General features: G+C 46.8%; 1 protein-coding gene across 1 annotated transcript in view; it reads right to left on the minus strand.

Moving 5' to 3' along the window:
* The window catches only part of CACNA1E (calcium voltage-gated channel subunit alpha1 E), an 89,417-nt gene extending 77,595 nt beyond the window's left edge, over nt 1–11,822 (minus strand). The window contains exons 1-9 of the mRNA XM_057726047.1: nt 11,698–11,822; nt 7,299–7,352; nt 6,556–6,645; nt 5,390–5,599; nt 4,495–4,607; nt 2,727–2,839; nt 2,257–2,388; nt 1,729–1,801; nt 737–854 (exon numbers count right to left, since the gene is read on the minus strand). Of these exons, the coding sequence (XP_057582030.1) occupies nt 737–854; nt 1,729–1,801; nt 2,257–2,388; nt 2,727–2,839; nt 4,495–4,607; nt 5,390–5,599; nt 6,556–6,645; nt 7,299–7,352; nt 11,698–11,767 (973 nt within the window). The 5' untranslated portion in view covers nt 11,768–11,822. The remainder of the gene's footprint in view (nt 1–736; nt 855–1,728; nt 1,802–2,256; nt 2,389–2,726; nt 2,840–4,494; nt 4,608–5,389; nt 5,600–6,555; nt 6,646–7,298; nt 7,353–11,697) is intronic.
* Between the last annotated feature and the right edge of the window lie 428 nt (nt 11,823–12,250).

Below are 12,250 nucleotides of genomic sequence, written 5' to 3' on the forward strand. Positions count from 1 at the left end.
AAAAGAATATATATATATATATATATATATATATATAACTGAATCACTTTGTTGTACACCTGAAACTAAACACAACATTGTAAATCAACTATACTTCAATAAAAAACATTTTGGGGGAACTTCCCTGGTGGCACAGTAGTTAAGGCTCTGTGCTCCCAATGCAGGGGGCCCAGGTTCAATCCCTGGTCAGGGAACTATATCCCACATGCATGCCGCAACTAAGAGTTTGCATACCATAACTAAGGAGCTGGTGAGCTGCAACTAAGGAGCCCACCTGCTGCAACTAAGACTTGGTGCAACTAAATAAATAAGTAAATTTTTAAAAATTCTGTTAAAAATTTAAAAAAAAATTTTTTTAGTAAAAAAACATAATTAATTCATTATTATTATAATCTAGTCTCTATTTCAGCCTGTAGTGATCTTTGTCCTCTCTTATCTTCCCCAGCTCATAGTATCTCAAATCATTTACTATAACAGACTCACATATTTTTATTTGTGTTGATAATGTGATAACTTGGATATTATGATATCTGATCATTTGCGTGACACTCTATCTTGTTTATATTTATCCTCTTTACCCAACCAGCAGGCGTTCCTGCCTCTTAGTACACCTAGCAACATCCACCCCGGTGCTACCCCCACCTCTGCTATCATCACCACCACCACCACCACCACCTCTTCCTCTCACAGGCTAGTCCAGGCAGGCAGCACAAGAGAAGCATGTTCAAAAGGATACAGTTTCCAAACAAGGTGAGCACAATAAAATAGATCGCTGACCACATGCCTGAGCTGACCCCACCCTGGGAGCGGATCCCATTGTACATCACCTCATTCCAGTCCTCACCCGTCAGGATCTACACAAAGCAAACAACAGGCAAATTAGACACCTGGGTTGGATGAGAAAACTGGATCAATGGGAAGGGGAAAATTCTGGGCCTGGGTCTCTTCCATTTATCCCCTTGCTTGACCATCTTGCCTGGGAGGAAAAAAAAGGTCACACCCATGAATAATCCTCAACTTCCTTCTGATATGTAAGAGAATTGTAGGCATTGAAAACAGAGGGAGAACATCAGATGGGAAGATTCTATTCCTCAAAATAGAGAGCCTCCCCCACCCCACCCCAAAGCCCAGCTTTGCCCAGCCGATGGGAATCACACAGATCAGGTGGTCCGGTCAGTGCCTGACTGTTCCCAGGAGCTGCCAAGATACAGTTCTTGAGACAGCAGCATTATTGGAAAGAGCTTCGTGGGCTCCAGTTCCGGAAACCTGGGTTCTGGTTCAGCCTCAGATGCTAGTCAAGTAGTGTTCTCCTTTAGCTCTTAGACATTATTGATTTTGAGCTTCCCCCATGATTTAAAAAAAAAATGGGGGGGGGGGGCATGGAAAAGATACTTCTTTAAATGGACATGTGGATTAGAAGATATTTCCAATTTCATAAAACCAAAAATGCAACGTTACTGAATGTCTTTGACTTAATGAACATCTCTTGCAAATTCACCAGTGAAGGCAGAAGGCCAATGAGGACATCACAATAGAGCTCTTTTATCATTGGTATGAACAGAGCTATAGAAATGCTAGGAATTATAGCGGTGATGATTACTCAATAAGCAAGAATACCCAGCTGCCTGAGAGGAGCCTGGAGAGGAAAGGGAAGACTCTCTTAACACACCATCATTTTGGAGTGTGTGCACCAAAGGGTTCCAAGTAACATTTTTAACGGCCTCTTACCTGGAACACAGTCATGATAGCTGCAGGGAAGGTGTCAAAGTTTGCTGAAGGAGTCCCATCATTAAAGTTGAACCTGAGAAAGGAAATTCAGAGAGAGCAAAATGAAAATCTCATACACCAAGTTTTCCCTTCCCAAGATTATGCCATGTTCATCACTACTTTTCCCTTTCTCCACATCCCCCTCTGCTCTACTCTCCACTCATTCCAGTAACTTATGAAGACAGCTTTAGTGACTGCTGCCCGGGGCCTGTGCACTTGAGGGCACTGGTAATGGGATGGTACACTGCCCCGTGCTGTACTTTTCAGGGACAGCTCCAGAGGGACAGGTCCCCTCAATAAGAACCGTGTACAGTGTGAAAGGATTAAAAACAGAGACATCTGTTCCACACACACGCTCATGGCTGATTTGAGCCACAGGCACGAACAAACAAGATGGTTAACACGGCGATCAAATTAGTGACCCCAGTGCTCACAGGCTGAAGACTAGGTTTTGAGGCTCCTTTGGATGCCAAGTTCATTGGTGCTTACCTGCCTCCAAACAGCTGCATTCCCAGGAGAGCAAAGACGACGATGAAAAGGAAGAGGAGGAAGAGCAAACTGATGATCGACTTCATGGAACTCATCAAGGAGACCACCAAATTCCGTAGGGATGCCCAATACCTACAAAAACCCAGACAGCATCACAGCAGTGAACACTAAATACCAAATTATCCCCATGCTCAGGTGGGCATCTGCCTGGTGGACCAGGAGATAAGCTGAGATGGAGCAATAATGTGGCTCCCCTTGGGAATGTGGCACAGAATCTGGCATCATGGGCATTTTTCTGGCTTGATCTTTGGAGAAGGAGGAGGAACTGAATAATGGGGTGGGGGGGTGGGGTCGGGAAGGGGATCATGTGGTAAGGGGACATGGGGATGGAAGGAAATAAATATAATAAGGCAGAGAGAAGCGTCCACTCTCAAAGGTGGTTGGGAAGATTCTAGATTCTGATCACTTACTTGGTTATTTTAAATATTCTCAGAAGCCGGAGAGCTCGCAAGACACTGATTCCAAAAGATGTACCAGGTCTGAAGATCGCCCAGACCACTTCAAAGATGCTGCCCACTGTGACCTAGAGAGCCAAACCCAGCCACAGTGAGAAGAGGAGGAGGAGGAGGTGGACGAGGAGGAGGAGGTGGACGAGGAGGAGGAGAGAGGAGCAATTTGACATTTTGCAATCAACAATTCTCATCGGGCTCTTTTGAAATTAAAACTCTCCTCTCCCCCACCCAGCCCACCTGCAACAAGACCATCTATTTGTGAAGGCTGCCAAGGAAAAAAAAAAAAACCAAGACGCTACCACCTCTCTCCCCACTGCTCCCCACTACCCTTGCTAAATTTCCTCCTTCATACTGTAGATTGCTGTACTGACTGCTATTCTATCCTTCGTGAAAACTACAATACTCATTTACCACTTCTGCACACATTTGACAGCCATACTGTTCTCATAACACCTTGAAAAAACAGACAAAAGAGCGGATCCCAAATAAGAAAACAAATTTAAATTAATACAGGTTGCATTCCTATATGAAAATCTCCCAGAAGGTCCACATTTCTCACTGTCCTAGAATTTAGAGTTAACAGGCATGTTTCAGTCACCTGCACATAAAACATTTTCAGTCACTCAGGAACCCATACCCCAACATGATGGCACTTGGTAACACAGAATCTGAATGCTATAAAAGTAGCAATGTCAAATTAACCATCCAATTTATGTTGTAATTACATGTTTACTGAAGGTCTACCATATTCCACGCATTGCACTAGGAGAAATAATGAAAATTTTCACAGCAATGCTGAAAAGTATGTACATAAGGGAACTAAGGTGAAAATGGTCTTTCACTAGCTGTTATGCCTGAAAATTGCCTGTACCCAGAAGCATATGTTCCAAGTTAAAATGCAGATTGGCAAGTGCTCACAATCGTTAGCACCTAACTGGAGATTTGGCAGAAAAAGAAGTGGGTTTGGCAGAAAGAGAGGTAGTTCAGGAACCCAAAGTTCTTCAGCCTAGTCCTGCTGCTGACTGGCTGTGTGAACTTGCACACGAGGTCTCCTGTTCACTCATGTGCAAACGGGCAGCCTAACCCCCAACACCTAACATTGTGAACAGGACCCCGAAAGCAGCAGAGGACAAAAATGGACGTGAAAGCACCACGAAGACTGTTAGTAATGCACACATTTATATAGCAACATTATTTAGGGAAGTGGAAACTAGGTGAAGCCGTCTATGTGGGGACTTGCTAACACAAAAGCATGGGTGTGCACGTGTGTGTGAATGTTTAAGGGTATGACTAGATAATTTTCCCAATTTTAAACGGAACTCAAACAATAAATATATGTTTCTCATTTTTGATTGAATCACTTTCTGGAATCAAGTCTTTTGTCCTCTTCTCCCAGGCTTCCTCCAAGATAATAAGTGGTTCGAAACTCTGGCTACAGAAAGCTTTGTAAAATTTACTGAGCTATACACCAAAGTGCTTACTCAATGGTATGTGTGTTACACTTCAGTAAAAACATTAAAAATAAAAGAATATAAAAAAAAAAAACCCAAACAAACCCTAGTACAGCAAGGATTCCCTCATTCCTGACCTCCCTTTTGCTAATCCTATCTACTCCCCTTTTATAAATGCTGATTTCAGTGCCTCACTGAGCCCGAGAGCAAGCTGCTCATCTCAAACCACGGCAGAACAACACCAGGCAAAGACGGACGGGCTCCCGAGCACTTACCCCAAAATCAAAGCAGTTGAATGAAGAGTGAAAATAAAGGCGAGGCCCCATGCCGTACATCTTCAGAGACATCTCCAGGAGGAAGAGTCCCAGAAACAAAAATTCTGCATAGTCTGAAAGCATTAAAGGCAGAAGCATCGGTGCCGTGGATGGCAACTAGCTTCTTCCCTCCCTGGCCCGATCCCCGCATCACCTACAGAGGAACCCTCGACAGCAGCAGGACCCACACACACGGGGCATTCAGTGACCACGCCAGGTCAGTGCCAGGCAAAACCTAATGATGTCTGAACACGCTTGGACTGGAAGGAATCCCAGGCACACTCCACAGGTCAGCTTTGCTCTCTTTTGACAGGTGGGTTTATCACTGCCCTTTAAGTGGTAGTTGGCTCTCAGGAGAGAGAGAAAGGGCTTAAGCGTGGCTTTGATGAAAGAGCTGGATTTGCTCTCCACACACCCAGCAGTGACACCTCTAGGAGCCTTGCTCGCACTCAGGGACAGACTTACCCAGAGCTGACCTATGAGTCTCCTTTCTGGTCTACTGAAGGTATCCATTTCCCTAGGAAATTTTTCCCTAGGACATTGGTGACCAAGACTTCCTATATGACTGAGCCACCTTCAGGCACGAAGTGAAGGCCTTGCACTACACAAGGTATGACCCTATCTTGTTGACTCATCAGCAAAGATTTATTTATCTGATTCAATAATGAATGACAGTGAGGAATGGTCACGTGATAGTCCCGACCTCTCGAGGACAACTCTGGCCTTGGTCACAACGTGGTGCAGAGGCAGAACTCTGGGTGGGCAGAACCACTGCCAGGCCCACGTGACACCTTACTCTCTTGACACACCCCGATCGAGCTGCTGCCGTGAGAGCCAGTAGTCACCATTCACTTACAGAGGAGGTGGGTGAGCCACTGGGGCTGGTTGTGATGGACGATGGCCACACAGGCGGTGTTGAGGGCCACAAGGCTCAGCACGATCCAGTAAAACACCTGGGATTTAACCATGTGGCGGATAGAGATACGCAGAAGCCGCTCCTTGTGCCGGAAATAGGAGGCCCCGTCCACCTTTGTGCTCTTGATGCTGGCTCGGGCGAGGGGCGTGCCTACGCAGGGAGAAGGAAAGAGGAAGAAGGAGGATGTGAAAGAGATCACCCTCCATGGCAAGGGGGCATCTGAAGGTCAAGGTGGGCCACTGTGGTCCCAGGGCTAGCGGACTGTCATGTTGCATGCCCCAGGTTATCCCCATGTTAAGATTTTCCATGGCATAGCAGGGAACCCTGCTTTTCCTCTGGGCACTCTCAGTCCTAGGAAACAGAAAGATTCCCCGGGCAGGACACCAGGCATCCAGCCAGTATCCTGAATCTTTATAGGATCGTGTTTATGTTTGTAACAGATTGGGCTTCTCTCTGGCTTTTCTTTTTAAATATGCTTCAGGCACTGGAATCATCCTGCTGCATTTGTGATTTTTCCACCACTGGCAGCCTAAAGCAGTGAGGAGCTCTGTATGCCTCTTCTGCTTTTGAGGATGAATTCAGGCCCTCGCTTTTTTTCTGAGAAGGAAAAATCTGCCACCAGCCAGAATCTGTAAGGGAACATGGGATTGAACACCAGTCATGTGAAAGGGTTGTCAGTAGGAATTTAAGTTTCACATGGAAGCAGCTGATGGAAGTAGGTAGATGCTACTATGATTAAGCAAATGATTGCACGTTCTCAAATGGCATCCTCAGGATCCTTTGAACAACATCCCAAAATGGGTTCTCATTATCACAACCAGGAGAGTTAGGATATATATTTCGATGGGATACACCTGCCATACTTGAAGAATCTGGGTTGGGTTCTTGGCTCTAAACCCTGTGTTTCATGTAAACAACAGTATACCTGGTCCATTTTTTCCTGTCATTGTCAACTAGAATAGATTCCAATGCCTTTTCCTAACTACATCCCAAAGTTCTGGATTCTTTGGGGCCCCCTCCTCCTTGTGGTGTTTCTCCAAAGACAGGATGTTCTGTTTCATGGGAGGTTCAGGGCAGTGAAAGGAGATCTGACAGCCTCCACTCACCCACAGAGGAGATGTCGACACAATGCTCATCGCTGGAGTCCCGCGTCATGGCCTCCGTCCGGCTCCTTTTGATGGTTGCCCTCCGAAGCACTGCAGCAGGGAAGGCGGAGGCCAGGGAGAGGACACAAGAACAAGCGGAGCAGGCTGGTCAGAACTGAGGACTGTGGGCAAAAGGCCCCCGTGACACAGGTACCTGCCTTTAAACACCCGAGCCAGGGTGAGAGAAATCACACATATCTACAGGAACGCGGCTCCTGGGCTCAGCAACATCTCTGACACACGAGGCTCTTGAATCCCATGGGACAAGGCTCCCGAATACTTGCCAGAGCTTATCTAAATGCGGTTGGTAAACAGGCACTCCATATCTATCTGTTCTGCCTCTTCATAAACAATGTCACTTCCTGCCAATGAAAGTGGTCCCAAGATGATCCCCACACACTGTCAAAGAAGATCCCTTTCTGTGCCATTGGTCATATGATGGCCTTTTCATTGCCTGCTATCAATCACATGCCCTGGAACAAAGCAACTCTTGGATTTCATTTTCATCACTTTAAAAAGCATTTAAGTCCATGACTCAATTCCCTTCATTTTAAAGCATGAGGGATTTTATGACAGAGAGACTCGCGTTTCAAATCCCAGAGTGCCCCTCTTTTATTTCTTTCTCCTCTTTTGATCAAGAGAGATTGCCTCTGCAGAAGAGGGGGCAAATGAGAAAGGAATGAGGCCTTGGAGTACTTCCTTACCTTCTAAGGCTGATGTTCCAGCATTTTTATTTTCTTCAGCAAGCATGACTTCCTCTATATGGAAACAAATGGTTTAGTAAATTATTGGTAAATGCCAAATTATTTTGCAAAATGAAAATCCCTCAGGAACAGCTCTGGCTCCAGGGCAACAGAGAGAGAGCAAAGAGCTCAGAGCTGGTCGCAGGAACTGCCATCAGAAAGACATCAAGGGTCATGAAGGGAGCACCCAAACGTTAGAACAGAAAAGAAGGTCTTTAGTGGGGGGGGCGTTGCAGCGGTGATTGGTAAGATTCAGCTCTGTCTCTGATACACTGTTTAGGATAATAGCCCTGAGAGCGAGAGCTGATCTTTTCAACTAAAATCCCCTACATTGATAGGAATGAAAAATTTCCATTTCTGTTTTTGTTTTTCTTTCATCCAGGTTTCATAAACCTCTTCTAGCAACAGGAGCTTCCTTCGTTTTGCTTGTCTGCAACCCCTAGGTCATAACACCTATCCCCTTATTCAGAAGATGAGACTATGTTTTGGGCTCTAGCCTGCTTCTTTAAGGAAGGGGCAGAGGAAGCCGCTCACAGCCGCCTTAAAGAGAGGAGAGGGCTCTGGGGTTGCTCCCCCGCTCTGCCCCCGCCTTAACGTCCATCCTGCCTTGCTGAGCCGAGCTTGAGATGAAGAGGCTTGGGCGCATCGTGAATTTGTCCCTGTGATATTGTGATATAATAAAATACAGATATTTGGTTTCCGTCCACCTTCCTGGCACAGAGCTTCCAAAACCCTTGGAATTTACTTGTCTTTTGTATGCCACTGAGATGACTCACTGTGGGAGAGGCCCAGACCGTGTAAGGATGGGGGCTGGTCGCCCAAAACACCAACCACAGGACTAGAAGGTTGTAACTTTCAGTCTCCTCCTCCTCCTCCCACCTCCAAGGAGGGGAGGGGAGCTTGTGGTGCAATCACCAGTGGCCAATGATGTAATCAATCATGTCTCCATAAAACCTGCACAAAAACCCGGCACGATGGGGCCCAGGTTACGTGCGGGCTGGGGAGCACGTCAGGGTGCTGGGAGGGTTATGTGCCTGGAGAGGAGGTGTAGTCCCTGCCTGCCCCCCGAACCCCCACACCTTACCCCTGTGTCTCTCTTCCATTTGGCTGTTACTGACTTGTACCCTTCCTAATAAACTGGTGCTAGTTTTTCCTGAGTTCTGTACGTCATTCTAACTCATTATCAAGTCTGGAACCCTCTGAATTTTTAGTCAGCCAGGAAGATGTGCAGGTCACCGGGGGACCCCACTGTGGCTGGTGTGTGAAGCAGAGGCAATCTTCTTGGGTTGAGCTTTTCGCCTGTGGGGTCTGCACTAAACTTCGGGAGGTGTTTAGTGTCAGTACTGCATCGAATGGTTGGACACCCCGCCGGTGTCAGAGAGAGGAAGGCCTGGTTGGCGATGGGACGATGTACTTGGTTGTTGGTGTTTGGAAAACAACCACTTGGTCCCCTGGATGCCCCTTTTGGCCTTCCCAGGAGCAGCCTGTACTCCACAGAGGTGTCATCATTGGTGGGAAACTATTTTCTGCTAAGACTTCTTAGAATGTGCCCCACTAACATCCCTCCAAATTTATCCACAAAACCGCCCTCCTGTCCCACGTGTGGTGGGATTCGGAGCCCCCTGTTGGGACGGCTGTGAATGAGTTCTGATTGCCGCCTGTGGCAGCCACAGGTGAGGGAACTGGAGGCCCCAGCAATCATTCCCTAAGATCGCAGCTGCTGGGGAAAAGCTTGTAACAGTTCTAGTAAGCAACTGTTTAATTTAAGCACTTCTAACAAGTAAAAGGACAAGCATAAGAGGGTAAAGTTATTACCATAATTCCACCTGCATATAAAACTGAGAGTATATAAAATATTTCCCAGGGAGGGGAACATTTTTGAGGCTCAGAGGGCACCACTCAGGATGGCCATTATAAAGTCATAATATTTAGCTTTCTTTTTTAAGTACAGCCCTCTGGCAAAACTAAGTCGGCAGGTTAAGTGTTATTGGTGGGATGCTCCTTGATGTGGACATAGGGGGGTTTTAAAGTCATTGATAGCACCTGCTTTTTGAAGGGCATCCTTTTAAAATTAGGTACTTGTTAAAGTACCTCATAGCAACATGAATGACCTCAGACAGAGATCTGTCTTTTTCACTCCATGCTGCGTTGGGGCTTTGCGTGCAGCGTTGGGCAGATCTGAGGACCCCCAAGGCAGACAGAGGGTGTACAGTGCTTCTGAGTATCTCTGGGAAGCGCTCGAGGGCTCCGGATGGGCTGGAACCTCCGCCCCTCCCCCAATGCCTTGTTGCCAAGTTCTCTTTCAAACTTGAGAGTGTCTTTCCAGGGAAAAGTAACCCATATGTCTCTGAATCACTCACGCTCCATTTGTAAAGGGAAGGGCCAGGAAGCACAATTTGACGGCGCAGTGCGTCTTTTTTCTTCGAAGGAGAAGAGTGCCGGCCTTGCCAACTGGAAGAAAGTGGAGCTGTTCTGTATTTGAAAAGCAGAGCCGCAAAGAGCAGCATCCTAGGCTGCCTGACCCTGAGGGGGGCCGTGGGAAGGGCGGGAGGGCTCTCTTCCAGCCCTGCTGCCAGCCCTCTCGCTAGGCTGGTCTGTCAGATGGCTCCCCTGCCCAGGAAGCCAAAGGCCGTTGGGAACGTCAAGCTGCCGGCCTGGCCTGGAGGCAAATCTGCTGAGTTACTGCTCCGGGAAGAGGGAGGGGAGATGCACGTCCATCGCCACACAAGAGCCTCGCAGGAAAAAGGCGGAGATGGAAGTACAGTCACCACTCCAAATGGCTACTTCCAGAAGTAGCAAAGAAATGCAGATAATCCCAACAAAGGGGTGGCTTTTCTCTGGCTTTGACATGGCACTTCCCATCACATGTGCTCTCTTACCCCCGGAAGATGACAGAAAGTGGACTCCCGAACTGAGAGAGCTTTTGTGTGCTGTGGTCAGAATAAAAGTCATAGCATCATTCCAAAGCTTAGAGAAGAATAAGGGTCAGGCAACTAAGTATCCAATTCTATTCCAAATTTTTCTTTGGAGACCTCTTTGTGCTCTGCTTTCTATCACGAATAGAGCAAAGATGCTGACTGTCATGCGTATTTTTTTTTTATTAAAAAAAATTTACTCTTTGCGCAGGAAGAAAATGAAGATATACAACACCAATGCAATGCAACCTTTAAAATAATAAGGAAATCAAATGCATCCTTTTTACTGACAGATATGGGGTGATCGACGCCCCTCATAAGCAGCAGAGTCACAGTCAAACTTGAATCTGGGGGCTCTGTGGGTTAATGAAATTGGAATAAATCTGGACCTATCATCAGGGCTGGGCAAGAATTATTCCCGAGGCTGAACCACAGAGTGAGGAGCCCAGTGACAGCGCAGGGAACAGGGAAAACCGGTTCTCGCCATCATCTATTAGCTGGCTTACTGCAGAAGCCTCACAATCGGTCTCCAGGCTTCTGGCTTTGTCTTTCTACTGCCTGTTCTCAAGGCAGCAAACAAGTGCTCCTTCAAAGTCTTAAACAGAGCACATCCCTTCTCTGCTCAAGACCCTCCTGTGGTTCCTGCCTACTCACAGGAAAGCCTCAAACTTCACAATGGCCCGTAAAGGTCATACACAAGCTGCTGCCTGCTCCCACCATGCCTGCCCTCATCCTGCCTCCGGCCACCCTCCCCTGCTTACACGCCCTGCCGTTCCCGGAGCACTCCTGATCCCCTCCCACACTACAGCCTGGGCACTGGGGTATTCTTCCCTCAGATCTCCCTGTGGGTCACCCCCTCATCTCCTTCCAGTCTCTCTCCAAACAGGTCTACCCTGACCCTCTATTTAAAACTGCATCTTACCCTAAACCCCTAATCCTCCCTTGATCAGTTTTCCTTGTATTTCTCACCTTATCAAAAGTTATTTATTATTTTGTTCATCACTGCGTTCCCCAGCTACAGGGTAATGAGCTCCACAAGAGTAGAGCTCTGGCTCACTGCTGTATCCAAAGTGTCTAGAACAGGACTTGGCACAAAGTAAGCTCTCAATAAATATTTGTAGAATGAATGACTATTATTACTAGTAGTAACAGCAGTAGTATAAAATGTCATCAGCCCCAACTCAGCATTAGCACTGGGTTATGTCATCTTTTACTCAGTTCACCTTGCTAAAATGCCTGCCTCATGAAAGGAGTTTGGTAGAAGAACAGGGACAGACTCCAGAGGGAGTCTGCAGAGAACCCAAAAAGCCAACAAGTCATCTCAAGCTTCTCTCTGCTCTGCTCTAGGCTGCCCCTTTGAATGGAAGTGTTAGGAGTGAGAAGCAGGGTAGGTCCCTGATGTCTGTGCAGCCCATCACCAAACTCCTCTAGCCCACAGGCCTTACCGGCTTTGTCTATCCAGGCGCGGTACCCATTCAGCTCACGCTCGATCTGCTGCTGGCGCCGCAGTTTCATGAAAGCTCTCCGGTTCTCCACTCTCTCTCTCTCTTTGGCAAATTCCCTGTGGACGAGGCAGATAAGATTCACTAGGTTTGCGCAGTGCCATGACTAACACAAAGGGTGAAACAAGCAGGAGCGAGAGAGTGTACTTGAGCAGGTATTGTGTACACCCCATTTCCTTTGTCCCAGGCTGCAACTGGGATCTCCTTAAAATGTTGCAAAGAAATGCACTTTGTTCATTCTCCTGCAGGAAGCCTTCTCAGACCAGTTTCCTTCCAGTCAGCACTAACACTCTCTGCTCACTCTATTTTGAAAGCTATTGGCAGTGCCATATATACGTTCATATGTATAAAACAGATGAATAATAAAAAAATCTAATTGTACACTTTAAATATATGCAGTTTATTGTATGTCAATCATATCTCAATAAAACTCTTTTTAAAAGAAAAAAAAAAGAAAGCTATTGACTTAGTAATGTGACCAGCTAGGTTCCAGAAT

The sequence above is a fragment of the Hippopotamus amphibius genome, chromosome 3, assembly GCF_030028045.1.
Source record: "Hippopotamus amphibius kiboko isolate mHipAmp2 chromosome 3, mHipAmp2.hap2, whole genome shotgun sequence".
In the NCBI taxonomy this organism is placed as follows: Eukaryota; Metazoa; Chordata; class Mammalia; order Artiodactyla; family Hippopotamidae; genus Hippopotamus; species Hippopotamus amphibius.